General features: G+C 39.8%; 1 protein-coding gene across 3 annotated transcripts in view; it reads left to right on the plus strand.

The window, feature by feature from the left end:
• Positions 1-26,312, plus strand: part of LOC143854907 (5'-methylthioadenosine/S-adenosylhomocysteine nucleosidase-like) — a 36,587-nt gene extending 10,275 nt beyond the window's left edge. The window contains exons 6-8 of one of the 3 annotated variants that reach the window (XM_077365038.1): positions 15,518-15,592; positions 22,718-22,810; positions 25,866-26,089. In XM_077365038.1, the coding sequence (XP_077221153.1) occupies positions 15,518-15,592; positions 22,718-22,810; positions 25,866-25,949 (252 nt within the window). In that variant the 3' untranslated portion in view covers positions 25,950-26,089. Of the gene's footprint in view, positions 1-15,517; positions 15,593-22,717; positions 22,811-25,865 lie in introns of all 3 variants that reach the window. The other 2 variants (XM_077365036.1, XM_077365037.1) reach the window with 2 other exon arrangements.
• The last annotated feature ends 1,053 nt before the right edge of the window (positions 26,313-27,365 follow it).

Consider the following 27,365-nt stretch of genomic DNA (forward strand, 5'->3'; position numbering starts at 1 on the left):
AATTTACTAATTTTCTGAAAGGAATTCTAAACTGTCAATTTTTTGCATTTCCCAACTTTCTGGGGGAATTCTAAACCAACTTTCTGGCATTTCCCAAAAATTTCAACTATAAATATTTTGTCAGCCTTGATAGGGTGGATGTCCTCTATGTTTGGCATGGGATGTCTCATGGTAGCGACATGATCAACAATCCGGTCATTACACTTATAAGCCAATGTGTGTGGTGATTATGGTTTTGATCAAAGTTATGCAGCCATACATATCACTCATTGGGATGGTGATTAGGGTTTTCGCCTCCCCCTCCGGTAGGATTATGCGCCCCCACTTTTAACGTGATTTCTGGGCAGACTTTTTTTATTAATAAAATTTCTTATTATGGGAGTGGAATGGGTTTTCTCATTTTGGTAAAAAGTGGACATATTTCTGTAAATATGTGTTTTCATCTGCAAATCTATTTTTTGTGGGCTACAAATCCTCTTCTATTAGGTTCTATTTCTTTCAATGTAAAATGGGAGTAAAAACAAATTTTACGGCTAATTTTACACCAAAATATGAGCATAAATTTTGTTCTACATCCATTTCACGCCGAAAGAAACAGATCCTTAAGGACTTTTTTTTTTTACTTTATTTATCTATCTTTGCAATCCAAGAAGGGCATCACTATATCACAATGGAAATATACCATGGATCTTCTACATGAGAATGACATTTTAATGCTCAACTGGTTGTGTCTCCTATAGAGTAAAATCATCATCTAATTGCAAAAGGAGGTGAACCAATTCAGGATCCTTGTTGGGAAATTGATTTACTTGACCATGACTCACCCAGACGTATCCTATGTCGTCGGCATAGTTCGTCAGTTCATGCAGTCTTCATGAACCAGTCATCGTGAGAATGTTTACCAAATTTTTAGTTATCTAAAGTCTAGTCCAGGAAAGGGGAGTGTACAAGAATCATGGTTTACGATCGAAGAGGTAGAGAGAGGGGTATTTTCGCTGAATCGAGACAAAGCTCCGGGGCCGGACGGTTTTTGCCTTGCTTTTTTTCAGGATTGTTGGGAGTATGTTAAGGGCGATTTAATGGGCTTCTTTCAAGCTTTTTATGAGGGGTTGGAGTTGGATCGTGGAACTGGCGCAACATTTCTGACTCTCATTCCCAAAGTGAAAGGAGCCGTGAAAACTTCTGACTTTCGACCCATCAGCTTGGTAGGATGCTTATATAAGGTTTTGGCTAAAGTATTGGCGGACCGTCTCAAGAGGCTACTCCCTTCTATTATTTCAGAGAACCAAAGTGCTTTTGTTGCTCAAAGACAAATTATAGATTGTTCGATGGTGGCAAACGAAATGGTAGATTGGATGGCTAAGTCAGGGGCACCAGGTATTATCTGTAAGCTGGATATGGAAAAAGCATACGATAGAGTCGATTGGCAATGTTTGGACTTTTTCCTCAACAGAATGGGATTTGGTGAGAAATGGCGAGGGTGGATCAAGAGATGCTTATCTTCAGCATACTTCTCCATTTTGATTAATGGCTCTGCACAGGGTTTCTTTAAATCGTCTCGAGGATTGCGTCAAGGGGACCCTCTCTCGCCTTTCCTCTTTGTTATTATAGCGGAAGCTCTTAGTGTGCTGTTGAAGAAAGGTCAAGCGGAGGGGCTGATTTCAGGGGTTTCCTGCCGTGCTTCTGGGTTGCAGGTTTCTCATTTGCAATTTGCAGACGATACCCTCCTATTTAGCTCTTCCTTGGTCTCAGAGATTCTTAATCTGAAGGCAATTTTAAGGTGCTATGAAATAGTCACAGGTCTTCGCTCCAATTTCTCTAAATCCCGAATTTATGCTCTGAATCTAAGCGAGGAAGATGCTTCTACCTTAGCCAATATTATGGGTTGCTCTCTAGAGTCCTTGCCGGCGTCCTACCTGGGATTGCCCCTGGGAGTAGGGCGCCCACGTAAATGTGCATGGGATCCCATTGTGGAAAGAATAGAGAAAAGGCTTGATACATGGAAGCGGAATTTGTTATCTAAAGGTGGTAGGTTAACCTTGATTAAAGCGGCCTTGGCTAATGTTCCAATTTATCAACTATCTTTATTCAAATGCCCGGAGTCTGTTGTGAAACGTATAGAACAGCTTCAGCGAAGATTTCTGTGGGGTGGTTCAGACCAACATCGGGTCATGGCACTAGTCAGCTGGAAAGAGGTTTGCATGCCAATTCAAGGAGGTGGTCTAGGCATTCGAAGGATCAGGCTGTTAAACCAAGCTTTGATGGGTAAATGGTTATGGAGGTTTGGCGAAGACAACGCAAGATTATGGACCAGAGTAATCTCCGATAAATATGGTGTTGCATCAGGTGAGTGGACTTCCCTAAATAATTTTCTTAATCCTGAGGTGACGATTTGGCGGGACATCCTCCGCCTAACTGCGCCCTTTCATTGTGGAGTTCGATTTCGGGTGTACTCCGGTGCACGGATTTCTTTTTGGTCAATGTGGTGGTGTTCGTCTGCTCCGCTTCAATTTCTTTTCCCAGATCTGTTTTTAGTAGCAGCAGATAAGTTTGCTTCTGTCCAAGACTGCTTCGAGTGCTATGATGGTAAAGTTATATGGCAGCCTCTCTTTCGTCGGAACTTTTTTGACCGCGAGCTGCCATCGGTGAACAAATTATTTCAGCTTCTTGCTGAGACTTACGTCAGTGGCACGGGGGATGACAAAAGGTTGTGGGTAAACACTTCTTCAGGCAGATTCTCGGTAAAGTCATTTTACAACAGTATGGTGTCTGTTGAGGGCAATGCTTTGGCAGCAAAGGTGTGGAAATCTGCGGCGCCCCCTAGAGTTTGCTTCTTCGGATGGTCAGCCATAAGAAATAGGATCCAAACAGTGGATTTCTTGCGAAAGAGGCATATGCTGATTATTGATCACTGTTCTATGTGCCTTGAATCTGGGGAGACGGTGGATCATCTTTTCATTCATTGTCGAGTAGCTAGGGAGGTCTGGGGGAAGATTCTAGTAAGATTTGGCATCAATTGGGTGTTCCCCTCCGGCTTGCAAGATTTGATTGACGGATGGAAATGTATACCATGGGGCAGAAAAGGCAAGAGTTTGTGGTGGCTGACACTCATGGCATTCTTATGGGTCATCTGGAAAGAAAGGAATTCCCGAGTTTTTGTAGGAAAGCTAAATCTCCTCTTTTACTATTTATTCAGGTCATTACTCTGATTATATCTTGGCCAAGGGCACTCCCTTTATTCAGATTTGTGTCGGCCTATGACCTGTGGGAAGGGTGGAGATTGGTCTGCGAGAGTCAGGAAACCAGGTCTGTTTTAACCCCTAAATGGAGCCCCCCTAATGCTGGAATCGTTAAATTCAACTTCGATGGTTCCAGTATGGGGAATCCTGGACCAGCTGGGATTGGGGGTGTTTTAAGGGATAGTAACGGTGTAGTCCTCCAGGCTTTTTCGGGGCCCATCGGTAGGGCTGATTCGAACGAGGCAGAGGTCAGGGCAGTGCATCAAGGCTTTTTAAGTTTGTTAAAGGGGCGCTCAGTTAGATGTGTGGTGGAGGGGGACTCGTTGAATGTTATAAGATGGCTCAGAGGCTCGCGGGATCCCCCTTGGCGTTTTCTTCAATATTTTGATGAGATTAAGGACCTCGTCAAAGATATGTCGGTATCTTTTCAGCAGGTGAGAAGATCGGCTAATGAGGTGGCTGATAAGTTAGCAAAAGATGGAGTGTCAAATCAAGTTCTCACTCTTTATGATTTCCTCCCTCCCTAATTTCATCCTTTAGTTGTTGTATTTGGTTTTGTTTCTCTTCTAGTTCTGTAAGGGGGACTCCCTCAGTCTTCTTTAATATATCATACTACCATTCAAAAAAAAAAAGAAAAAGAATCATGGTTACTCAAAGATGGATATCTTTACTAATGTTGATTGGGCTGGATCTTCAGATGATTAAAGATCCGCCACTGGTATTGTGCACCATAGGTGTCAGTTTTGTTTCATAGAAGAGCAAGAAGCAGAATGTGGTAGCTAGATCTAGTGTCGAAGTAGAATAATAGGGCTTGACTAATGGGGCTTGTGAAGATCTATCGATTTGTGTCTTACTATCTAAGTTAGCGGTTAATTTCCCTCCTCAAATAACCGTGTAAGGAGGCAACCAAGCTGCATTTCACATTGCCAACAACCCAACTTACCATGAGAGGCAAGCACGTTGAAGACAATTTTCACTTTATTCGTGACGTGGCTCCAAAAATTATTGTCACTCATGTGAAGACTCAAGATCAATTGACAGATTTCCTCACAAAGGCCCTTGGGAAAGGTGGCCTGTGTGACCTTGTATCCAAGTTGGGCATCATAGATATCTATGCTTGAACTTGAGGTGGAGTTTAAAATAAGGGTGCAACTTGGGTCAGGGCCAACTCGAACCCAACGGGTTTAAACTGATTTTGGCTCGGGTTGGGTAGGGTTTGGGTTGGGAAAAGCCAACCCGATTTAATTCCGAGTTGCGTTAGGGTTGAGGCCTTGGGCAGCCGGACCCGACCCGTATCACTAATTTTATTGTGAACCGAGTTTAACTTGGCCTGAACCCGAACCCAATATACGTATTTTTGTATTTTATTTTTTTTGTTTTTTCCGGGCCAACCTGAACCCAACCCAACCCGATTTGAAAATTGGGTTAGATGCATTGGGTTCAGGTTGACCTTCCTCAACCTGAGGTTTGGTTGGGTCAGGTTAGGGTTGAGTTAATGCTACCCTGGGTTGGGTTAGGGTTGGCCTCAACCCGACCTAACCCGGCCCGAGCTGCACCCCTATTGTTAAAGGTACAATTGTGCAGAAACTAATGGTACTTTAGTAATTTCCTTTTTTGTATTTTCCTATATTTATCAAGGGCATACTTGCACTTTTATTTCTCCATACAACCTTTTTATTATAAGCATCATGTGTGTGGTTTAGTACACACATACATTCGTGCCTATATCTCTTCCCTTTTCTTCTCCTCTTCTCTTTCTCTTTTCTCTCAAGCTTCAACTCTTTGATGTCAAAAGCCAGAGGATGACTGTGTTTTAGTCTGTTAAAGTATAAAAGATTAAATAATGCCATCCCTAACGGCTTAAGCTTTTGGAGTAACTGGTTGTTTCACATGGTATCAGAGCAATTTGCTTGGGTTCAAAACTGCTTGATGTTAAAGTCCACATGTAATGGCCAACCCAAAAAGAGAGGCCACATGTGCCACATGTGCCACATGTAGGCCAACCCTAAAAAGAGGGGCCACACGCGAGGGGGAGTGTTAAAGTATAAAAGGTTAAATAATGCCATCTCTCACGGCTTAAGCTTTTGGAGTAACTGGTTGTTTTACATAGTCTATTCCAGCTTTTGGGTTTGTCCCACTGCTATTGAAATACGGTACTGACACTGATGCAGGAGCATAAAGTCACATGCAGCCACATTTATTATTTTGGCCTTTGTCTTTAATACTAGTCTTTGGTCTTGGTCTTCAATATTAGTCTTTGGTCTTTAATATTTAGTTTTTGGAAAGTTGTAGTTTTCTTAGTAAGTTGTGGTTTGTTTTAATTGCCTTCATAGAGTGCTTTGACTAGCTAGTAACTTGTGTGTGTCTAGGAAATGTGTCTATGCATTTATGGAGTCTTGGACGACAAGTCTTTTACTGTAATCTCTATAAGCATGAATGAGAATGGAGGGAAAGGGACTTTTGATTGCTGTAAAAATATTCTATGCAACTTTCCTTGCTTTGGAGTTGAGTGATTCTTCCTACAAATCAAGCTTGTGGCTTGGTCGCGTCGAGTGACTTCCGCGATTAGCAACGTTGAGTGACGTCCGTTGCCTCCGGTTGAGGATTCCCAGAACTATCCTTTCCTCTTGGTTGAGATCATTTTGATCTTAGTCATCCCACGTGGGCTCCGGCCTGCGTCAAAGTGGTATCAAAGCTACAAGAACCTGTGGCGCACTTTGTTCACAATCCAGAATTTTGCAGTCCAGAAAGTTGGGGTCTGTTTCGTGCTGTTTTTGAAGGGGTTAGTTATCGGTGTCCGATCTAAGCAAGCCATATACCAACAGAAAGTTCGTCGAGTCTACTTTCCAACGTAACAAACGGATCGTAAATCAGAGTTTTCTACAAGGAGATATTAGCATTTTACTGAAGGCCGACGAAGGGGACTGCAAATCCGAATTTCCTTCATTTTTCAAGCTTATAAAATGCGGCGTGGACGACGAGCCCGTGGACGACCTATTACTGAAATTTATGATGATGATGTGCGAGCTGAACTTGCTGAACTCCATCAATCTAATCAAGAGCTTCGACAAATGGTGAATCAATTTTTAGAAAGAGCGCCGGCACCCTCTTCTCCCCGAAGTAGGAGGAGTGCATCATTTGGTTGTGAAAGGATGAATATTGTTAAGATTTGTCAGATCAGACCGTTGGATTATCTTGGTGTAGATTAGACAAGTGGGTTGAATGGGATTAGGCAAGTGGGTTGAATGGGAAAGCTAGCTAGATTAGGTAGCTTAATTAAATTAGCAATTAGGCCAATCTTAGTAGGTAGGAATTTTATATTTATCTCTTTCCATAGTTGTCTTGATTTATTTCTATGTTTATCATGTAAGTGCTCTTTATAAGCACCATTAATTGTCTTTGTAATTTAATCCAAGAAATCCAAGATATTCAAGATTAGTGAAATCTTCTCTCCAAAATTTAACATGGTATCAGAGCAACCGTTCCTGTGCTGACCGCAACCTTAGAAGCAAAGCTCTCTCCGACGGACGGCTAGACCGGCCGTCCGCCAGACCGCTACCGCTGCAACTCTAAACCTATCTCTCTGCCTTCTTCATATGGCTTTTGCTTATACCTCTTTCTTGCTTGTCCCCATCCTACCCCCACTCCATCCGTGTTGTGGGCTTGTGGCTGTTACTTTTTACTGTGCACCTACGCCGAGCATGTTAGCCTTCCACTGATGCAAGGACGTTGCCCAGCCAAAAAAAAAAAGAAAAAAACCTGTGCTGTTTCCTATCATCCCATTTTTTGCGAAGGGGCTGATATTGGTTTCTTCTTTGATGAGGAAGGTTGTGATATTTTATTTTGGATGGGACAAGACACGGATGAAGCTCTCTAATCAATGAAAAATTGATGGGTTGGAGACCTTGAAGATACAAGGGAAGCAAGCTAAGTAATATTATTCAGCAGCCACCATGTTTCCTTTATCTTGTGTGGATGTACTCTCTTTTCCTTCTCTTGGGTTTGCAAAAGATAGTGCCTATATCCAACTTTTATATGACCACACCTCTTGCTTCTGTTCTTTAGAAACAAATACATGCCAACATTAATATCAGCACCCCTTGGATTTGCATCATCTTCTTTTGATCCATAAATCCCTTCTTCAAGTCCTTATCTATCTTTCCCCCAATTTGATATTTGCACCCCTCTTTGTGGACACACTATCTCATTTCTTTTTAAAAGGTTTCATATGACTTTGATGTTTGCCAATAATTGTTTCCTTAATCCGCTTAGTTGCCGTTCCTTTTTATCTTCTTTTTCTTCTAATTCTTCATTCTCCAAACTATTTCAGTTGAGGTGCTTTAGTCCATTGAGGTATATGCCTCGGACCCTTGGGGTACGTGCCTGAAATAGTAGCTACTCTACTCAGTTGAGGTGCTTCAGTCCATTGAGGTGTATTCTCGGACCTTGGAGTGCGTGCCTGAGAGGGTTTCTTGCCCATAGAGGAATTTCGCCAATTTTGGCATTGGTACGGTCCATAGTGACCCATTTCATGTAGACTCGTCCATAGGGGCCTTGAGTCTCATCTAGTCCATTGTGGCTTCCTTTCGGCAACCGGCTTAGGCGTACATTTGGCAAGAAGCATCAATCAAGACCTTCTTCATCAGCTTGGTGTGCATTGCACCGCTAAGTGTGTTGGGGACATTTTATTGTAATCAATTTGGAAAATTTTATTGTAAGCAAACGTTTATTGATTTTCAATCAATATACGTTTGACGGGGCGTGTTAAGATTTGTCAGATCAAACCGTTGGATTATCTTGGTGTAGATTAGGCAAGTGGGTTGAATGTGATTAGGCAAGTGGGTTGAATGGGAAAGCTAGCTAGATTAGGTAGCTTAATTAAATTAGCAATTAGGCCAATCTTAGTAGGTAGGAATTTTATATTTATCTCTTTCCATAGTTGTCTTGATTTATTTCTATGTTTATCATGTAAGTGCTCTTTATAAGCACCATCAATTGTCTTTGTAATTTAATCCAAGAAATCCAAGATATTCAAGATTAGTGAAATCTTCTCTCCAAAATTTAACAAATATGAATGAAGACGGTGACTCATCTAGTTCCGTTGAAACTTCAGCAGCCCCACAAAATGATCGATGGAATATGGAACGCCTGGCTAGAGCTCTTGAAGGATCGGATAGAAGCATTCAAGTTAATGTTTCTGATTTTGAAGGAAAACTCAATCCGAATGAGTATTGTGATTGGATTGCCTCTTTGGAAGCATTCTTTGAGTGGAAGGATCTCTCAGACGAAAGGAAGGTGCAATTTGTGGCTACAAAATTGAAGGGACATGCTCTTGTTTGGTGGCAACAATACCAACGAAATCGAGATCGACGAGGTGTTCCAAGGATTAGGTCATGGGCAGAAATGAAATTGAAGTTAGATGAGAAGTTTCTTCCACTGGACTACCCTCAAACACTTTACAGTAAGTTTCATCAATTGCATCAGCTTAATGATCAATCGGTAGCCGATTATACAGAGCAGTTCTACAAGTTAATGAGTCGAATCAATTTGAATGAAAGTGATGACCAACTTGTTGCTCGATATAGAAGTGGTTTGAAATTTAGTCTTCGTGGTGAACTAATGTTGCACTCTATTCAATCTCTTGAAGAGACATATCAAATGGCACTCAAAGCAGAAGATAAGTGTAACTGGAGCTCCTTTAGAAGAGGTGAAAATTCTAAAGTTTTAAAAGAAAAGACGGTTGCGCAAGGAAAGAGGAATTCTGCACCTAGTTTTGAACGTCCATATCCACGTGATGGGGGAGGAAACAAGGATCGTGGTAAGGGTGTCTCTTCCTCAAACAAATGTTTTAGATGTGGAGAACCGGGCTGTCGATCTTATGAATGTCCAACGAAGAGGGCTGAAGTGAACCTTGCCGAAGAGGGATTTCTGGAAGAGGAGAAAGAACCAATTTATGATGAGGAACCCGATGGAGAAGTAGAAGAGGAGTATTGTGAACTAGATTGTGATGCTGAAAGTCTTGTAATTCGTCGGGTGATGACCGTTCAAGAAGATGACTAGTGGCTAAGGCATAATATTTTCCGAACTTATTGCTTGTCTTATGGGAAGAAATGTATTTTGATGATTGATTCCGGAAGTTATGAAAACATGGCGTCAAAGACTATGATTGATAGGTTGAAGCTCAAATGTGAACGTCACCCCAAGTCCTACAAAGTGTCATAGTTCAAGAAGGGAGGTGAAATTATGATATCATAAAGGTGCCGAATCAAGTTTTCAATCGGAAAGTATGAAGATGAGATCTACTTTGATGTTCTTCCTATGGCTGCTTGTCATCTACTTCTTGGGAGGCCGTGGCAATTTGATCGGAATGCTCAACATGATGGAAGGAAGAACACCTACTCTCTTGTTAAGCATGGGGTAAAGTATATGTTGAATCCGTTGAAAGATATTCCTACCACTGTGCAATCTGAAAATAAAGTAAGCTTGCTGTCTTATAAAGCTTTTGAGCATGCTTTTATGAAAGAAGATGTTGCTTATGCTTTGGTGGCTATGGGAGAGAGCCAAGACGATGTTAAAGTGATTCCGGAAGAAGTTTCAAAGTTGATGGACAGGTTTAAAGGCTTGGCTCCTGAAGAACTACCGGCTAGTTTGCCTCCACTCCATGATATTCAACACCACATTGACCTCATTCCAGGTGCTACACTTCCTAACTTGCCTCATTATAGAATGTCTCCTAAAGAACATGTTGAATTACAAAGACAAGTTGAGGAATTGGTTAACAAGGGACTTATTAGAGAGTTACTTAGTCCTTGTGCAGTTCCGGCTCTCTTAACTCCTAAGAAAGACGGAACTTGGAGGATGTGCATTGATAGTAGGGCAGTGAATAAAATAACTGTGAAGTATAGGTTTCCAATCCCTGGCCTTGATGATATGTTTGATATGCTTGCCGGTGCAAAAGTTTTTCTAAAATTGACCTACGTAGTGGCTACCATCAAATTCGGGTCCGAATGGGTGATGAGTGGAAAACAGCCTTTAAAACAAAAGAAGGCCTCTATGAATGACTTGTTATGCCATTTGGGTTGTCCAATGCCCCAAGTACTTTCATGAGGCTTATGACACAAGTCTTGAAGAAGTTTATGGGCAAATTTGTTGTTGTGAGGACAAAATTGTGTTTTTAGGCTATGTTGTGACTGTAGGAGGAATTCAAATGGATGAAGAGAAAGTTCAAGCACTTCTTGATTGGCCTACACCTAAAAGTCTTACTAATGTGCGAAGCTTTCATGGCCTAGCTTCATTTTATCGTCGGTTCATCAAAAGTTTCAGCACTATTATCGCTCCCATGATGGATGTTTTGAAAAGAAAGGAGTTCTATTGGACTGATGAAGCGGAAAAGAGTTTCCAACTTCTCAAATCAAAGCTTGTTAAAGCTCCAGTGTTAGCCTTGCCAGATTTCACAAAAACATTTCAAGTGGGATGTGATGCTTCTAATGTGGGCATAGGTGCGGTCCTAATGCAAGATGGAAGGCCGATTGCTTATTTTAGTGAGAAGCTAAGTGATGCCAAGCTGAAATATTCAACTTATGACAAGGAGTTGTATGCGGTGGTGCAAGCTTTGAAGCATTGGGAACATTACCTCATTGGAGTGGAGTTTGTTCTTTATTCTGACCATGAAGCATTGCGGTTTCTTAATGCACAAAAGAAGTTGAATTCTCGTCACGGGGGCTGGGTATTCTACTTTCAAAGGTTCAGTTTTGTTTTAAATCATAAGGTTGGTTCTTCTAACAAGGTTGCTGATGCACTAAGCCGAAAGCACAGTTTATTGGTCACTTTATCTTATGAGATTGTTGGGTTTGATCTCTTACCAAAACATTATGCTGCAGATCCATTCTTTTCTAAAGTTTTGCAAGGGTTGAATGAAGGGAACAACAGTGATTTCATGATCATTAATGGCTATCTTTTTAAAGGGAACCAGTTGTGTCTACCAGAAGGTTCACTAAGGTTGTTTGTCATTAATGAGTTGCATGGTAGTGGACTTGGTGGACATTTTAGGAGGGATAAGACAGAAGCACTTGTAAAGGAGCGTTACTTTTGGCCTACCTTGAAGCGTGATGTTGCTCAGTTTGTGGAAAGGTGTTTTGTTTGTCAAAAGGCCAAGGGAAGTTCTCAAAATACAGGTTTATATCAGCCCCTTCCTAGTCTAGAAGCCCCTTGGGAAGATATATCTATGGATTTTGTCTTTGGTTTACCGAAGACACAGCATGGGAATGATTGCATTTTTGTTGTTGTTGATCGATTCTCAAAGATGGCACACTTTATACCATGCAAGAACTCCATGGATGCCTCTCATACAGCTACTTTATTCTTCCGTGAAGTGGTTCGTTTACATGGAGTTCCAAGGTCCATTACTTCTGATCGTGATGTGCGGTTTATGAGTCATTTTTGGAAAACACTTGGAAGCTTTTGGGAACTCGATTGCAATTTTCTAGTGCCTACCATCCACAAACTGATGGCCAAACAGAAGTTGTGAATAGATGACTTGGTAATTTGTTGCGAAGTTTGATTGGTGAGAATCCAAAGAGATGGGAATTTGTCATCCCTCAAGCTGAATTTGCCTATAACAGTTCTCTTCACCGATCTACTAAGATGTCTCCATTTGAAGTTACTTATGGTAGAAATCCTCATCAAGTATTGGACGTATTGCCATTGCCAAATCAGTCCCGAGTGAGCATGGATGCTGAAGAATTTGCTGTCCACATTAAAGCTATTCACAACCAAGTTCGTGAGCACTTAAAACATTCTTCTCAACTCTATAAATTAAGTGCTGATGTTCATAGGAGAAATAAGGAGTTTCAAGAAGGTGATCTTGTCATGGTTTATCTTCGGAAAGAAAGATTTTGTGCTGGAACTTATAACAAGCTTAAGCAAAGGAAGTTTGGGCCGTGTCGAATACTCAAGAAATTGGGACCAAATGCTTATCGTATAGAGCTGCCAGATGGGTTATCAATCAGTTCTGTTTTTAATGTGAGTGATTTATATCAATATCATGGTGATTTGGACAGAACTTCACTGGAAGTTGATGATTTTTCTGCTACACCTGTGAATCCTTCACGTGAAACAATTGATGTTTTGGATACACGTTCCATAACTACTCGTCGTGGGACTTATACTCAATATTTAGTTCATTGGAAGGGAAAACTAAGCACGGAGGACGCATGGGTCTCAGTTGAAGAATTAAAGAAGATGGATGAGCAACTTTGGCAGGACTTGACTTCAAACTCGATGTCGAGTTTTTCTCAAGCAAAGGAGAATGATGGAGGAGCATAAAGTCACATGTAGCCACATTTATTATTTTGGCATTTGTCTTTAATACTAGTCTTTGGTCTTGGTCTTTAATTCTAGTCTTTGGTCTTTAATATTTAGTTTTTGGAAAGTTGTAGTTTTCTTAGTAAGTTGTGGTTTGTTTTAATTGCCTTGAAAGAATGCTTTGACTAGCTAGTAACTTGTGTGTGTCTAGGAAATGTGTCTATGCATTTATGGAGTCTTGGACTACAAGTCTTTTGTTGTAATCTCTATAAGCATGAATGAGAATGGAGGGAAAGGGACTTTTGATTGCTGTAAAAATATTCTATGCAACTTTGCTTGCTTTGGAGTAGAGTGATTCCTCCTACGAATCAAGCTTGTGGCTTGGTCGCGTCGAGTGACGTCCGTTGCCTCCGGTTGAGGATTCCCGGAATTATCCTTTCCTCTTGGTTGAGATCATTTTGATCTTAGTCATCCCACGTGGGCTCCGACCTGCGTCAGATACATACACCTTTTGATGGGGACATCAACAATGGGCGTGGATTCAAGGTTTACGAGCGTAGATGTGGACGAGACTGATGGTGGGGACTCTAGCATGGGTCACAGACATTGTCGCCTTTTTTTTATTATTTACTTTCTATTTTCGTCATTTTATTTGTAGCCTACTTTTTAGGCATCAAATCTCATCCGTTTGGCTTGTTTTTTGTATTATTAGAAAGGTTTTTTAATTACCTATCTAATGGGCCCAAGATCACATGATTTGGATGTGTTTTGAGGAAGTTATGAGTGTTTTTAGGAAGTGGTAAAGGTCTATTACGGGATTACTATTTTTGGTAAGTTTTTTTTTTATCTTTACTTAGTTTACTTTTGATTAGATGAATGGTTGAGATTAGTTTTTAACTTTAAGTTATCTTCTAGGGTTTCTTTTCTTATAAATATATCTTATGTAAGCAATGTAAAACGACTTTGGAATATTGAATAGAATTGAGAATTTTTTGTGGGAGCTATTGTGGCTTGGACTTCTTCTCTTCTCCTCTTGGTGGCTTGGAGCCATTCTTCTCTCATCTCCTCTAATCTATTCTCCTCTATTTTCTTCTATTTCTTCAATCAAATCAACACAAACAAGGTTAGTAAAAGGTTTTCTATTTCCTTTGTTCTCGAACCCTAAAACTAGAAAACCCAAAACCCAAAATCCATAGATCTCCCTTGTTCTCCAAGATCTTGTTATGAGATTTTGAGGGATTGTTTTTATGATTAAACCTCAGCCTAAACACCCAAGAACCCTAACTTAAACCCCTTTTTAACCTTATTGCAATTTTCACCCCCTTTCAAGCCCTAAGATTAGTTTTAGTGAATCCTAGCCTAAACCTACCACCAAATCAAAGCCTAAACCCTAGATTAACCTTTCTTTTACCTTCTAAACTTGCAGTATTAAAACAAAATCCCAGATCTGCCAAATTACCAAAATACCCCTACAACCTAAAACTGGACCGTTTTGAGCCTTTTTGACATTTTTTTGTTTTTCTTCATTGGATATTATTATTTTCATGCTTGTGTGACGTCGATTTCATTGGTACTTGCATTAGCTTTTAATTCTTTAATTGGATGCATGCGTAGGCCTAGTTTCGGACTAATCTTTCCATTATCAATTCTTCTAACAAATCCTTATCGCTTTGATTGATTTGTATAAGGATTAGTTCATGCTTAATTACAATCTTTACAATTATTTATGCTATTTAAGTCTCATTATTGCTGCTGCCCATAGATTAATTAGGCGTTAATTCGACCCTAGGTAAGTTGTTAAGTTTTTTTTCAGTTTTCTGCGTAAGCCTTAAATTGTCCTAAAGTCGTAATCCCACTAGGAGTGTAGGATTTTCTCTAAATTAGGTATTGTCCTGCATCACCTTTTATTGTAAACTAAGCTACACCTGGCTATGAGTTCACATCGATACTTGTTATTCCCTGCTACATCAATAAGCAAGGAGGTAAAAAGAGATTGTAATATGTGGTTGTATGTCTATGATTTGAAGGAAGAAGTACAACAGAGAAAACGTGTAAGAGATGACTAAGGTTTTAGTAAAGTAACTAGAAAAAAAGCAAAGAACATAAGAACAATTTGAAGGATTTCAAGAATGAGAAAGAATGGTAAGCAAAATAGAGGACTGTGGGATCCAAATGTAATTTCTTTAATAGCTATGAACATCTGTAATTGTAAACTGTTTATGCAACTGAGAATTAGGTCCTCATGAGAAATTTTTTGCAAGTAACTCATCCAATTTAAACCATTCTCTTGAGGGGCTCCTTTTTTAAGTTAAACATAAGAACAATTTGGAAGCTCAAAAACTAGTCATTCTTTTAAGCTAAAGGAACTGGTGACTGGTGTCAAGTTTCGGAACAACATATTGGTTGCTAAGCAGTAGTTGATTTGGTTCAAAACTGCAGATTGGGAAGGGACCTGAATAAGTACAGTAGTGTGGGCATATGCAGAAAACTTTTTTCCAAGTTATATCAACTTTTTTTTTGGTGTGTCTGTGTTGGGGGGGTGTGTTGTGCTGTTGTTATGGAGTAATTCGAGAGTCAACCTGGTTGTTCAATGGATCAGTGCTCTTTGTCACACCCTGGAGGTCATGGATTGCATCCCAGCATAGCAAATGAAAAAGAAGAAGAAGACGGAACTGTAAACTCTAGGAGGGTTTTCCTTGGCTACCGGTTTAATGGAACCTATGGAAAGAGTTTCATTATTATTTGAGCTATACGGATACACTTTATAATCAATTGTATCTTCTGAATATTGCCTTTGCAGTTGTACTTTCTGTTCAAATTTTATTTCGTGATACAAGAATGCTGATTCATGAACATGTTGTATGTTGAATTAACCAACAAGTGTGAAGATTTCTTTAGTGGTTATAATATTTTAAACTGCCTAAACTGCTGGAGAATTTTGTTGCTGTTTTCCATACTACCTATTTCTGCTACAGGTTGTTGATCAATATGGAATTGGAGCTCGAAAGGCCTTCTCTACACCAAATATTTTGAAGGAACTTAACCTGAAGGTCATTATTGAGATCAATTATCCCACCTCGTGCTTATAATCTTACATCTCAGGTTTTTTTCTTCTTTTCTTTCTTGATGCGTACCCTTTTGGAATAACAGCTCACGCTGATGGTAAACTCCAGCCAGTTATGTCTAATACACTTGCTCTCTCATTCATTTTCTCTTTTTTTCAATTTCAAAAGACCCCCTTATGTATGTTTGTGAAAAAGTTGGGAAACCTAAAATTGTTAATGAAGTAACTCTCTTCATTATTCAAAGAGATTACTTACTGATTGGAATCTGGCTAAGTAGACATACTGTAAGCTTCCTCTCTCTCAAAGAACATACATGTTTTGGATGGATAATCATGAGAAGAAAGGCCGGAAATCATAATTTGTACACTATGTTTGGTCTGTCGAGAAAGAGGATTCCTGTTCAAGACCAGCTGGCCGAGTGTACTCCATGCAAAGTTTGTCATACTTTAAATGTTCAATATAGGTTCGGGTATCCTAAGACAAATTGCTTCAGTGCCCCTTAACTCCTACCCCACCAAGTTCTTGCAAGCATTATCAAATTTTATTTACTCGTGCAATGTGTTTGCAAATTTCTTTTACTTTGTAGAGGACGTGATGTGGGCCAGGGGAAGAGAAAGAGAATAAAGAGGAGAAAAGAGAAATAGAAGTAGAAAAGAAGAATAAGAGGAGAAGAAGAGAGTATTCATGGAGGGTTGCTACTTTCTTCTAAGAGATTCAGGATAGGGTGGGCAATTCTGAGACCTCTTTCCTTAATGTCAGGAGTTCGACCAATGGTGTGGCTAATCGATTGGCTAGAGAGGGTATATACAGGGAGGGGGTAGAGCTGTTTGATTTTCTTCCTCCCTAGATAGGTCTCCCTTCCGTGCCCAAAAGTTGGCTTCTATTGTATTGACCTACTTTGTCTCTGTTTTTATCAATGAAATCTTTCACTATTCAAAAGAAAAAGAGGAGAAGAAGAGAAGAGAAGAAGAAGAAGAAGAAGAAGAGGGAAGAAGAAGGAAGAAGAAGGAAGTGAGGGAAAGGGAAGATGATGGAGGAAAGGAAAGTTGGGGGGAGAAATTGCAATAAATATTATTCCAAAAGTTAACTCTCCAATACATGAGGCCCTCATAGGCAATTGAAATAACATAACATGGAAATAAATAAAATCCCTAAATCTAAATAACATGGAAATAAAATTCCGAAAACAAAATAACATGGAAATAAAATCCCTATAACTAAAGTAGCGTCTACAGTCCTCATCATTCTCCCCTTCTTGAAAAGAACTCTTTCTCGAGTTCCCTACTAGCCTTGCCATCATGATAGTCTGCCTGGATCAAATATGTAGACAATCAACTCTAGTATTTAGAGTAGCAATCTGTCAAAGTCACGTGGTATGAAACACAGGCGGAGTGATAGGGAAGAAATCACACATGTAGAACCATACGAACACAAGCCTCTCTTGAAATGTAACATGGTTGTGAAGACATCGACGTATTCTTCCTGGACTGGCGTGATAGCTGTGAGCATCACCAGTCCGTTTCCCCCCTACTTGAGGGACAAAAACAAGTGATATAACAAAAAGTAGCAATCTGTCAAAGTCACGTGGTATGAAACAAGGGCGAAGTGATAGGGAAGAAATCACACTTGTAGAACCATATGAACGCAAGTACTTGATCGAGACCCGCACTAATGCTTCAAAGGCTAACCCGACCCTAATACAAAAAAAACAACTCGTCCGGCTCTATCGATCGGGAGGTGCCTACGTAATAGGGGCTTCCTCTTTTGAAATGTAATGTGGTTCTGAAGATAGCGACGTACACTTCCTGGACTGGCGTGATAGCTGTGAGTATCACCGGTCCATGATCAGCCTCTAGAAGGTCATAACCAATAAAGTCATATGTTGGCAGTTACTTGGCACTATGCTCTCAATCTGACCCAAGGTTGCCAGAGCGGGAAGTGAAAGCGAGAAGTGAAGGCTCTCAAGAAGTGGGAAGTGGGAAGCGGGAAGAGTCGGAGAATTTTTTTAATATTTAAATATTTAAAAAAAATTAAAAATTAAAAATAACTAAAAAATATAAGAAATAATTATATGAACCAAATATTAAAAAAATACTTTTTATTAAAAGACAAACATTTACTTAAAAAGGAAAATCACTATCAGTTGAAATGCCTGTGTTGACCAATCTGTTGGACAGTCCGTTGGCCAGTGCGTAGTGCCTGACAAGAAGAAAAAAATTTAGAAACCAAATTATGAGATTTTTTACCTGACTTTTGAGATTTAATAATGTTTGGACATGATAGAATTTATGAATTTTTAAAATTGTAAAAATATTCCATTGTTTGGAAGTTAAGATTTTGACCTGACCAATTTTTTTTCGAATTTTGTACTAGAATTGAAAAGTTGACTTCTTATCCTTTTATATTTGGGTCTTGAAACTATTTTTAATGGATTCAAATGGGGGTTATTCCCTTATTTACATGTAAATCTTAAGTACTTAAATGACTTTACATGTAAATACTAAGAAGAGGAAGAGAAGAGGACTAGCAAGAGACAAGGAAGGTGGATAGGAAACGTGCTTCCCATAGAGTGGGATACATGTTTCCCATAGAGTGGGAATCGAATTTCCCATAAAGTGGGAATCACGTTTCCTAAATGAGATTCCCAAAAATCGGGGAACCGAGAAGATTCCCATTGCCGAATCGATTTTCGGGGAATTGAGATTCCCCATTATGAGTAGAGATTCATGCTTCCTTGATCTGACCCTCTACTGCAGAATCAATAGTGGAACTGCGCTCCTGTCTTGATGTGGGATAGAAATCCTCAATGGCATGCTCTAGTTCAGGTTTCTATACTGTACCGTCCATTCTAAACACCCACACATCAGAGGGTTAGGATCATCCAATGGAGAAGATTTTCGAGGCACGATGATGCAGCACCGTGAAGAGAAATTGAGAAAAGGGAAGAGAAATAGACGAAAGGAGATAGAATTAGAAGAATAGGGGAAGAAGAGACGAAAATAACGTGACGAAGAGACGAATTTAGGGAGAAGTAAAGGAAGAAGAGAAGAATAGACGAATTTAGGGAGAAAAGATAAGAAATCAGAAGAGGGAAGAAGAAAACTAGAATTAGAGGGAGAAGAATCTTTATTCAATATCAATCAAAGTTCATAATCTCTACTACATAAGGCCTATATATGGGCAATTAGGAGTCCTTAAAATAAGGAAACTGCCTAATTTAAGAATCCCTAAGAAGTAAATATTGAAATAAAATTCCTAGAAACTAAAATAACATAAAAATAAATTCCTAAACTAAATAACATGGAAATATAAATCCTAATGGGTAAATATGCCACTTATTAGCCTATTATCTGCATCATTCTCCCCCGGTTGAAAAGAACTGGCCCTCGAGTTCTAGTCCGCCTGGGTCAAATATGAAAATAATCAAATGAAGCAGAAGGAGGCGCAATCCGTCTGAAGCAATCCTGATGGCTAATGCTCGAGACAGCAATAAAAGCGATCTGAAAGGCTGGCGGCAGAATATGGAAGAAAGCATCCATACAAAATCTTCAAAATACAAGCCTTTCGTGAGAATCAGGGAAGCTGGGAAGATGGCAATGTACTCGTCCTGGATCGGCGTGATCGACAAAACAGCTATGGGTGGTACCAATCGGGGAACATCCTCCACATAATCAACATCAACTGGTAGCTTAGTAGGCACAGGAGAATTTACATGGAAGTCATCCGCCGGTATCTCATCAGGCTCAGTAGAATCAATGATAAAATCAGAGTCTAGGACTGAAGGTTGGACAGTAATGTCAGGCTGATAGACCTCATGATCAATCTACGGGACAAGTTCATCTGTGTCGGCACAAGTCTCGGCAATCTGATCAATCAGCGCAAATATAGGGCAATCCTCTGTAATATGCTCATGATCATCTGTCTCAGGTAATGGCTCAACAGTCATGTCACTCGGCTCTGACTAAGGACGATGCTCGATCAACTCTGTCAAGGGAAAAACCTCACATGAATCTACTACAATATCTGCCTTAGAAGTGTGAAGCTGTCTCTGCTCACGTATACGACGCACTGAATTTTCAGCTATAATTTTTGCTTCGCATATATAATGACGGTCTTCTTTTAGTCGTTCAAGGAGGGCTTCGACTTTACTTTCAACACTACACAACACTCTATATTCTCGCTCACGATTCAATCTCTGTTGATTCAAATAGTCGAGCACATAGATATTCATAAACGCATCACGAACATCCTCCCAACGACAAATTGGTTGCTCACGTCTTCTACGACGGTTCGTTTCAATGTGGCTCCATGAGCATCGGGCTTGTCCTCGCACAGTTTCTTTAGCCCAGTAGATAGTCTGGCGGTGATCATGGCCATTGTACTCATGATATGCATCTAGAGCATCAATCCAACGTAAACATGCATCCTCATAATAGCGAAAGTGAGTGCGGCCATTCCAATAGCTTTCGTCGTACCCATCAAAAAATGGAATAAATGGTGGAGTCATAGAGATCGATGACGAAAACTGAAATCAACCGCCTGATCTGTATGGCATGTTGAAGGAAACACACTGTCTGTCGCGGATCTGAAATCGGATGAGTGAAAGCTGATGATCGGAAGAAGGGGCGCGATCAACGACTGAGATGGCTCCTGAAACTGTGCTGAAGACTGCTGTCCGCTGCTGAAAATAGGCTGGATGCGCTCTAAAAGTTGTCATGAACAACTTTCGTGTTGATGACGAAACCCAATTTGAAGCGAAAGTTGCCCAAGTGAGGAGAGAGAAAATGTGGAGAGAGAGAGAGAGTACTCACTTTTTTTCTGATTTTTCTTCTCTTTTTTCTGATTTTTTTTTTGTTTTCGTTTTTTTTTTCCTGCCTTTTACGGCACCAAACTTTATTCACGTAATATAATCTGTCACAAAATTAATATATGGGTGGGGTGTCAAAGGGAAAAAAAGGGGGGTCTTAAATAGTGAAGAGAATAAGTTGGAGGGTGCCCATGGGAGGAAAGTGGGGGTTTTGTAACTTTTAAAAAGAAAAAACAAGAGGGGTATCCAAAGGAGGACAAGGAGGGGAAAATTGTCACGTGACCATCTAATAAAAGGGGTGTGTACTATAGCTATGACTTACCCCTTTGACTTCATCTATTAACTTGCCTTGCTCTACAAGTCACCGAACATTCTTTGTTGCCTTATCTGTGTATTCACACGACAGCACAAAAGGCAGGTTCTTATTCCTTTTATAAATTATAACCTTTGCTTGTTATTTTATTAGATAACCTGCTATCTTTTGGTAACCTGCTACCAAAAAGTAAGGAGATAAGGATAGAAAACCTTGCCTTTCCTCCTTCACAACCACGTAACAAGTAACGTACCTTATTCACCCTTCTATTTTACTGACACGAATCAGCAATTGAAGAAACTTAGGGGCTAAGTAAACCCACTTTAAAAAATAAATATCTTCCGGAAAGGAAACCTGAGAATTAACTCCGACGGAAAATAGCAGCAGTGGGGCATGGGCTTTGGCAGAGGATAAGATTAACTCGGAAAGGTAGCAATCCAATAGGAATTGGGGCTGATGGTCTTGATGCAAATTGAAGGGTATTTCTATAGTAGTTTTCTATGTGGAACAACAGGGGTTTAAACTGGTTTTGTTTACGAAGATCGGGTTTTGTAGGGACTGATTGTTGGGGATTGTTCAAGTGGCTGAAAATCAGGTTTCTGAAGGGTGTTAGGTTGAGATGGGTTTGGATTATGGGTTTGAACAACAAGGGTGGTGGCTGGGAGATGAAGTAAGGGTTAGGTTGGGTATTGGTTTATAGAGATGAAGGTTAGGGTTTCAAGAGGTTGAAGACAACCGAGTTGACTGGGTGAGTCAACTCAGTTGCACGAAAAACACCTTCTTCGCAGATTTTCTTTGCAGATTTTCGGCGAAACACGAGAATCTTTGGATTGAGAAGACTTGGAAAAAATCGCTAGAACTCTTGGATCTTTTGCTCTGATACCAAATTGATGCAGCACCGTGAAGAGAAATTGAGAAAAGGGAAGAGAAATAGACGAAAGGAGATAGAATTAGAAGAATAGGGGAAGAAGAGACGAAAATAACGTGACGAAGAGACGAATTTAGGGAGAAGTAAAAGAAGAAGAGAAGAATAGACGAATTTAGGGAGAAAAGATAAGAAATTAGAAGAGGAAAGAAGAAAAGTAGAATTAGAGGGAGAAGAATCTTTATTCAATATCAATCAAAGTTCATAATCTCTACTACATAAGGCCTATATATAGGTAATTAGGAGTCCTTAAAATAAGGAAACTGCCTAATTTAAGAATCCCTAAAAAGTAAATATTGAAATAAAATTCCTAGAAACTAAAATAACATAAAAATAAATTCCTAAACTAAATAACATGGAAATATAAATCCTAATGGGCAAATATGCCACTTATTAGCCTATTATCTGCATCACACGACCTATCCAAGTTGAGGTCCAACGAATGAATGGCTTAGATCCACTGAATAATGTGGATCCCACTACATTTTTTTTTTTGCACGTGCATGTACAACCTTCGATCATATATACTCATTTGTATATATAAATGTGTATAAATGTGTGTGTAAACAAGGCGAGACTTACAATATCCTTCTATATGCATTTGCCTATGTGAATATGTTCTCGTGCGTGTGGGTGAATGGTTTTTGTAGTCATCCTGTTATATTCACAGTTTTATTTTGCAAGGTTGCATATGAAAGATTATTGGATGACTTTTTATGTAAAATGGTTCATTGGTTGGAATGGCACTATATAAAATATCTGTTTCAAGGTCTAGTAAAAAAAAGAGGCTTTTGAAAGATATTATGAATACGGAATACCTTTTCATTATAGTGCAGTTTTTGCTCCATCATTAACTGGTAAGTATCCTCGTGAGTATAGGGGCTGGCTTAGATGGTAATAAAATTGTTACTATGAAGTCCAAATCCCTTTACAAAATGAATCTTCATAGTGTGCTTTTTAGTTGTAAACCAATTTCCGCCTTTTTATAAGTAAGCTAGTTTATTTTCAAGAATTTTCTATGTGATGAGCTCTGATATGTTTCTTAATATTTATTGCATGCCGCAGGTGGGAAAATTGTCTACTGGTGATTCTTTAGATATGTGCCCGCACGATGAAGCATCAATTGTGGCCAATGATGCTGCAATTAAAGATATGGAGGTAAAAATATTTTAATTTCTCTTACCTTTATTCTGGTGTAAATATCAAAATAAAGCAAAAGCCTGTTACCACTGCTGAGGGAGAAAAAAAATGCAAGCCTCGTCTTGTCCTTCTGGAGACAAATGGGGCATGCTTCCGGGTTCTATTTCCTACAATGCCGCCTCTACCGTTGATTTAGGAAACATACAAGCCTCATCTAGACTAACGTGCCATTTGTGTTATATATTTTCTGGATGATAATAAGAGAAAGGCACTAACAAGAGAAAGGCTCAAATATTTAGCTTTAGAAAAAGGCAAAATGAACTAGGAGTCCCCTAGACAAAATGATCCATCCCAAGATTGACCATCTCACTGGAAGCACAGTTTGCTTTTATGAACGTGAAAACCTATGCTTAGCCAGGAGGAATAAAAAAAATTAATTCAACTTTGCTCTTGAATTTTCATTTAGTGATGGAGTTGTTCTTAACTAAATCATAGTTGCACCAAAAGAAGAAAACACATCAAAACAATGTATCCAATAAGTATATCAAGTTGAAGAGGAAGGGAATAGGGCAAATCCTAACAGGTCTCGGTAGAAAAAAATAGTAGCAAAAAAAACTATGTTACCTACATATGGATACAAATACTGACATAGACACTGGAAATCAACCCAATTCTTTGAAAATTTTTAGTATTTGTAGATGCCAGTCTGATCCATACATTTAAGGTCAAAATTTTGTTTTTTTCATCCTTAGGTCACTTCAAATCATTAAAATATCGAATTAGATTAAACAATAAGCAAGTACCACAAAGATAGTGCCTGAATCTTTACTATTAGTTTTCATAAATGAAGAAGCAACAACGTGAAAAGCTTGTACAGTTCAATACACACACACACACACGCACACACACACATATATATATATATATATATATATATATATATATATATATGAGGAACCTGTAGGTGAGCTTAAGCTAGCTTGCCCAATCACATGGGGGGCCCACTTTGTTAGGATGATCCAAAGCATTCATTTGAAAGTCCCTTACATAATGGGGGGTGTACCAAAAATCAGCTCCATAGGATCATCCTAACCCCTCCATTTGTGGAGGACAAAAATGGACAGACACAAATCTGCCCCATTTTTGTCCTCCACAAATGGAGGGGTTAGGATGATCCTATGGAGCTGATTTTTGGTACACCCCCTATCTATGATAAGGCCTTGCAAATGAATGGTTTGGATCACTCCCCAAAATGTGGGACCCATGTGATTGGGCAAGCTAGCTCACCATAAGTTTGGTGAGCTTAAGCGCCCCAATCACAATCACATAGGGGCCCACTTTGTTAGGTGATACAAAGCATTCATTTTAAAGTCCCTTATATGGATAGGGGGTGTACCAAAAATCAGCTCCATAGGATCATCCTAACCCCTCCATTTGTGGAGGACAAAAATGGACAGACACAAATCTGCCCATTTTTGTCCTCCACAAATGAAGGGGTTAGGATGATCCTATGGAGCTGATTTTTGGTACACCCCCTATCTATCATAAGGCCTTTAAAATGAATGCTTTGGATCACCTAACAAAGTGGGCCCCCATGTGATTGGGGAGCTTAAGCGCACCATAGGTTTGGTGCGCTTAAGCTCACCAACAGTTTTCTCTCTATCTCTCTCTCTCTGTCTCTCTCTCTCTCTCTCTCTCTCTCTCTCTCTCTATATATATATATATATATATATATATATATATATATATATATATATATATATATAGAGAGAGAGAGAGAGAGAGAGAGAGAGAGAGAAAACAGTTCCTACACACATGTGTAGATAAGTTATCTACACACTAGCTTAAAATACAGTGGGGGCCACATTATTTGGGTGATCCAAACCATTCATTTTTAAGGCCCTCACATAAATAGGGTGTCCACAAAAAATCAGATCCATAGGATCATCCTAACCATTCGAACTGTGGAGGCAAAAAATGGACTAATTTGTGAAGGTTTAAAGACATCCATTTTACCTCCACAAATAGTAGGGTTGGGATGATCATATGGATTTGATTTTTTGTAGACACCCCATCTATGTGAGGGCCTTTAAAATGGATGGCTTGGATCACCCAAACAATGTGGGCCCCCACTGTATTTTAAGCTAGTGTGTAGAGAACTCTCTACACATATGTGTAGGAACCGTTTTCTCATATATATATATATATATATAGGGGAAAGTGATTGTGAGGTGACCCGCCCATTTCCCCCTCTTTCTCCTCCACAGTTCGAAGGGTTGGGATGATCCTATGGAGCGGATTTTTTGGGCACCCCCTATCTATGTCAGGGCCTATCAAATGACCGGTTCGGATCACCCCAAAAATGTGGGCCCACCATGATTTTAGCAGTCACCTCATATAAGCTTATATGAGGGGCCGCTCACAATCACTTTCCCCATATATATATATATATATATATATATATATAGAGAGAGAGAGAGAGAGAGAGAGAGAGAGTTGCACAGAAATAGGGGGGTGGGGCCATTGGGGGGGGGGGGGGGGGTGATCCTAAGCATTCATTTGGAAGGCCCCATGATGGATGGGGGGCCTACCAAAAATCAGCTCCATTGGATCACCAATGGGTGTCCATTTGTGGGGCCAAAAATGGACACCCTAAGGTGATCCAATGGAGCTGATTTTTGGTGGACACCCAACCCATGAAAGGGCCCATCAAATGAATGCTTTGGATCCCACCCAAAATGTGGCCCCACCCTGTTTCTGTGCTCGAGCGCAGCAAATGCATGCTCATATATATATGGAAAAATATTTCTACTCGATTGAGTAGATAACATTATCTAATCCGTCGGCAGAAACAAGTGGGCCACTTTGTTTTGATTATCCAAAGCATTCATTTGAATGTCTATGAGAACTCAAGGCATTAAGATAGCCAACCCCATACCTTATCTGCCCATTGACAATAATGAATGTAGGTGAATGGCAAACTTTCCTTACATCCACGTCTGCCTTTTCTTCGAAAATGATAAAAAAACAAATCAAGTTTGGCCTTCTTTTCATTTGTCTGAATTCGAACCAGCATTGGGTTGTTCATATCAGGGAGCGGCTGTGGCATATGTGGCAGATCTCTTGTCGGTCCCACCAATTTTTGTCAAAGCTGTGACCGACATTGTCGATGGTGGTAAACCAACTGCGGAGGAGTTCTTACAGAATTTGGTAGCAGTTACTGCTAAACTTGATCATGCAGTCACCCAAGTCGTGGATTTCATGAATGGCAAATGCCTCTCCGAACTTTGATCATTTCCCATCCGCTCTATTGTTTTGCTTTAATCATTGACTGTCTTATGTCATTTTTTTCAATTCTATGGGTGTGTAAGTAATCTGTTGGGGTTTCCAATCAAAGCTTCTGAAGGGACCAAATGCTACCCTGGGGAAGGCATCTATGTAGTTCAACCTGCAACCTAAAATTTTTCTCAAGAAGTATCTCTTGTAGTGTTCTAAGAGCTGCAAGATGGTTTGTTTCTAATTCCATATGTGCTTAGATATTTCTACTTAGTAACAGCCTATTCTTTCCCTTTTTCTTATGGTTGGTATTATCTGTCATAGTATTCAACCTCTGGCACAATCTTTCTTAAAGTCTGAACTCCCAGTTCAGTCCAGCCAATAGCCTAACTCGACTCATATTGATAAATGCAGCCCTGACAAATAGAAAGTCAGCTTTTCAATCCCAAGTCTCAACCTCTCAAGTTAGCCTGGGATTTGGCCATGAATGAAATCATCAACCTTGGCAATTGCAGCCAAGATTCCGCCTACCTAGATGAGGAGGATCATTCCATCCAAGCATTGAGACAACACAATCTTGTGTCCAAATCTAACTACACCATTAATGTAATCCAATGGACTTAATTTCGATGGGGCTTCCAAAGGAAATCCAAGAGTAGGGGTGTCAATTGACCCTCATCCAAACGTTAATGAACAGGATTTGGGCACAACAGTTGGATCACAACAGAATATGATAGAGCGTTCTAAATCCAAATATGGCTGTTAATGTATGAAAATGCTAATGTAATTGTTAATTTATGTCTCTTCGTCCTGGGTATTTTTTTAACAATTGAAGTCTTACTAAAAAATGAGAAACAAAATTTCATTTTTCTGCCTTTCCATGTGGATTCTCTCTGGAGTTTCTTCTCTGGAATTTCTTCTCTTTGTGTACAAGGTAAGTAGAACCTTGGACACTCCAGTGGACACTCCGATTCGAAATGGAGCATGAACGACTCATCGACTCAGTAGGATCTGGAAAAATCTGGCTGATAACGAATCTGAGTGGATTGTGACCAAGACATGGGAGGATCCGATCAGAAGTTTCATTGACACCTCTCTCCTGGAGAAGCTGGAGCAAGTGGCATAATCTGAGACAACTTGTCCCAAATTTACTATAGGATTTCCAGATTATATTCACCATCAGACAAAGTCAGATGGCCAAAGGGGTAGTGCTTAGGAATGGAGTTTTACTTGATGCTAACATGAACATTACTAATTTACAAATAGTAATCGGAGCACTCAACAACATGAAAAGTTT

This window comes from Tasmannia lanceolata, unplaced genomic scaffold (genome assembly GCF_043159265.1).
Source record: "Tasmannia lanceolata isolate RefF3 unplaced genomic scaffold, GAP_Taslan_0.1 ptg000020l, whole genome shotgun sequence".
NCBI lineage: Eukaryota > Viridiplantae > Streptophyta > Magnoliopsida > Canellales > Winteraceae > Tasmannia > Tasmannia lanceolata.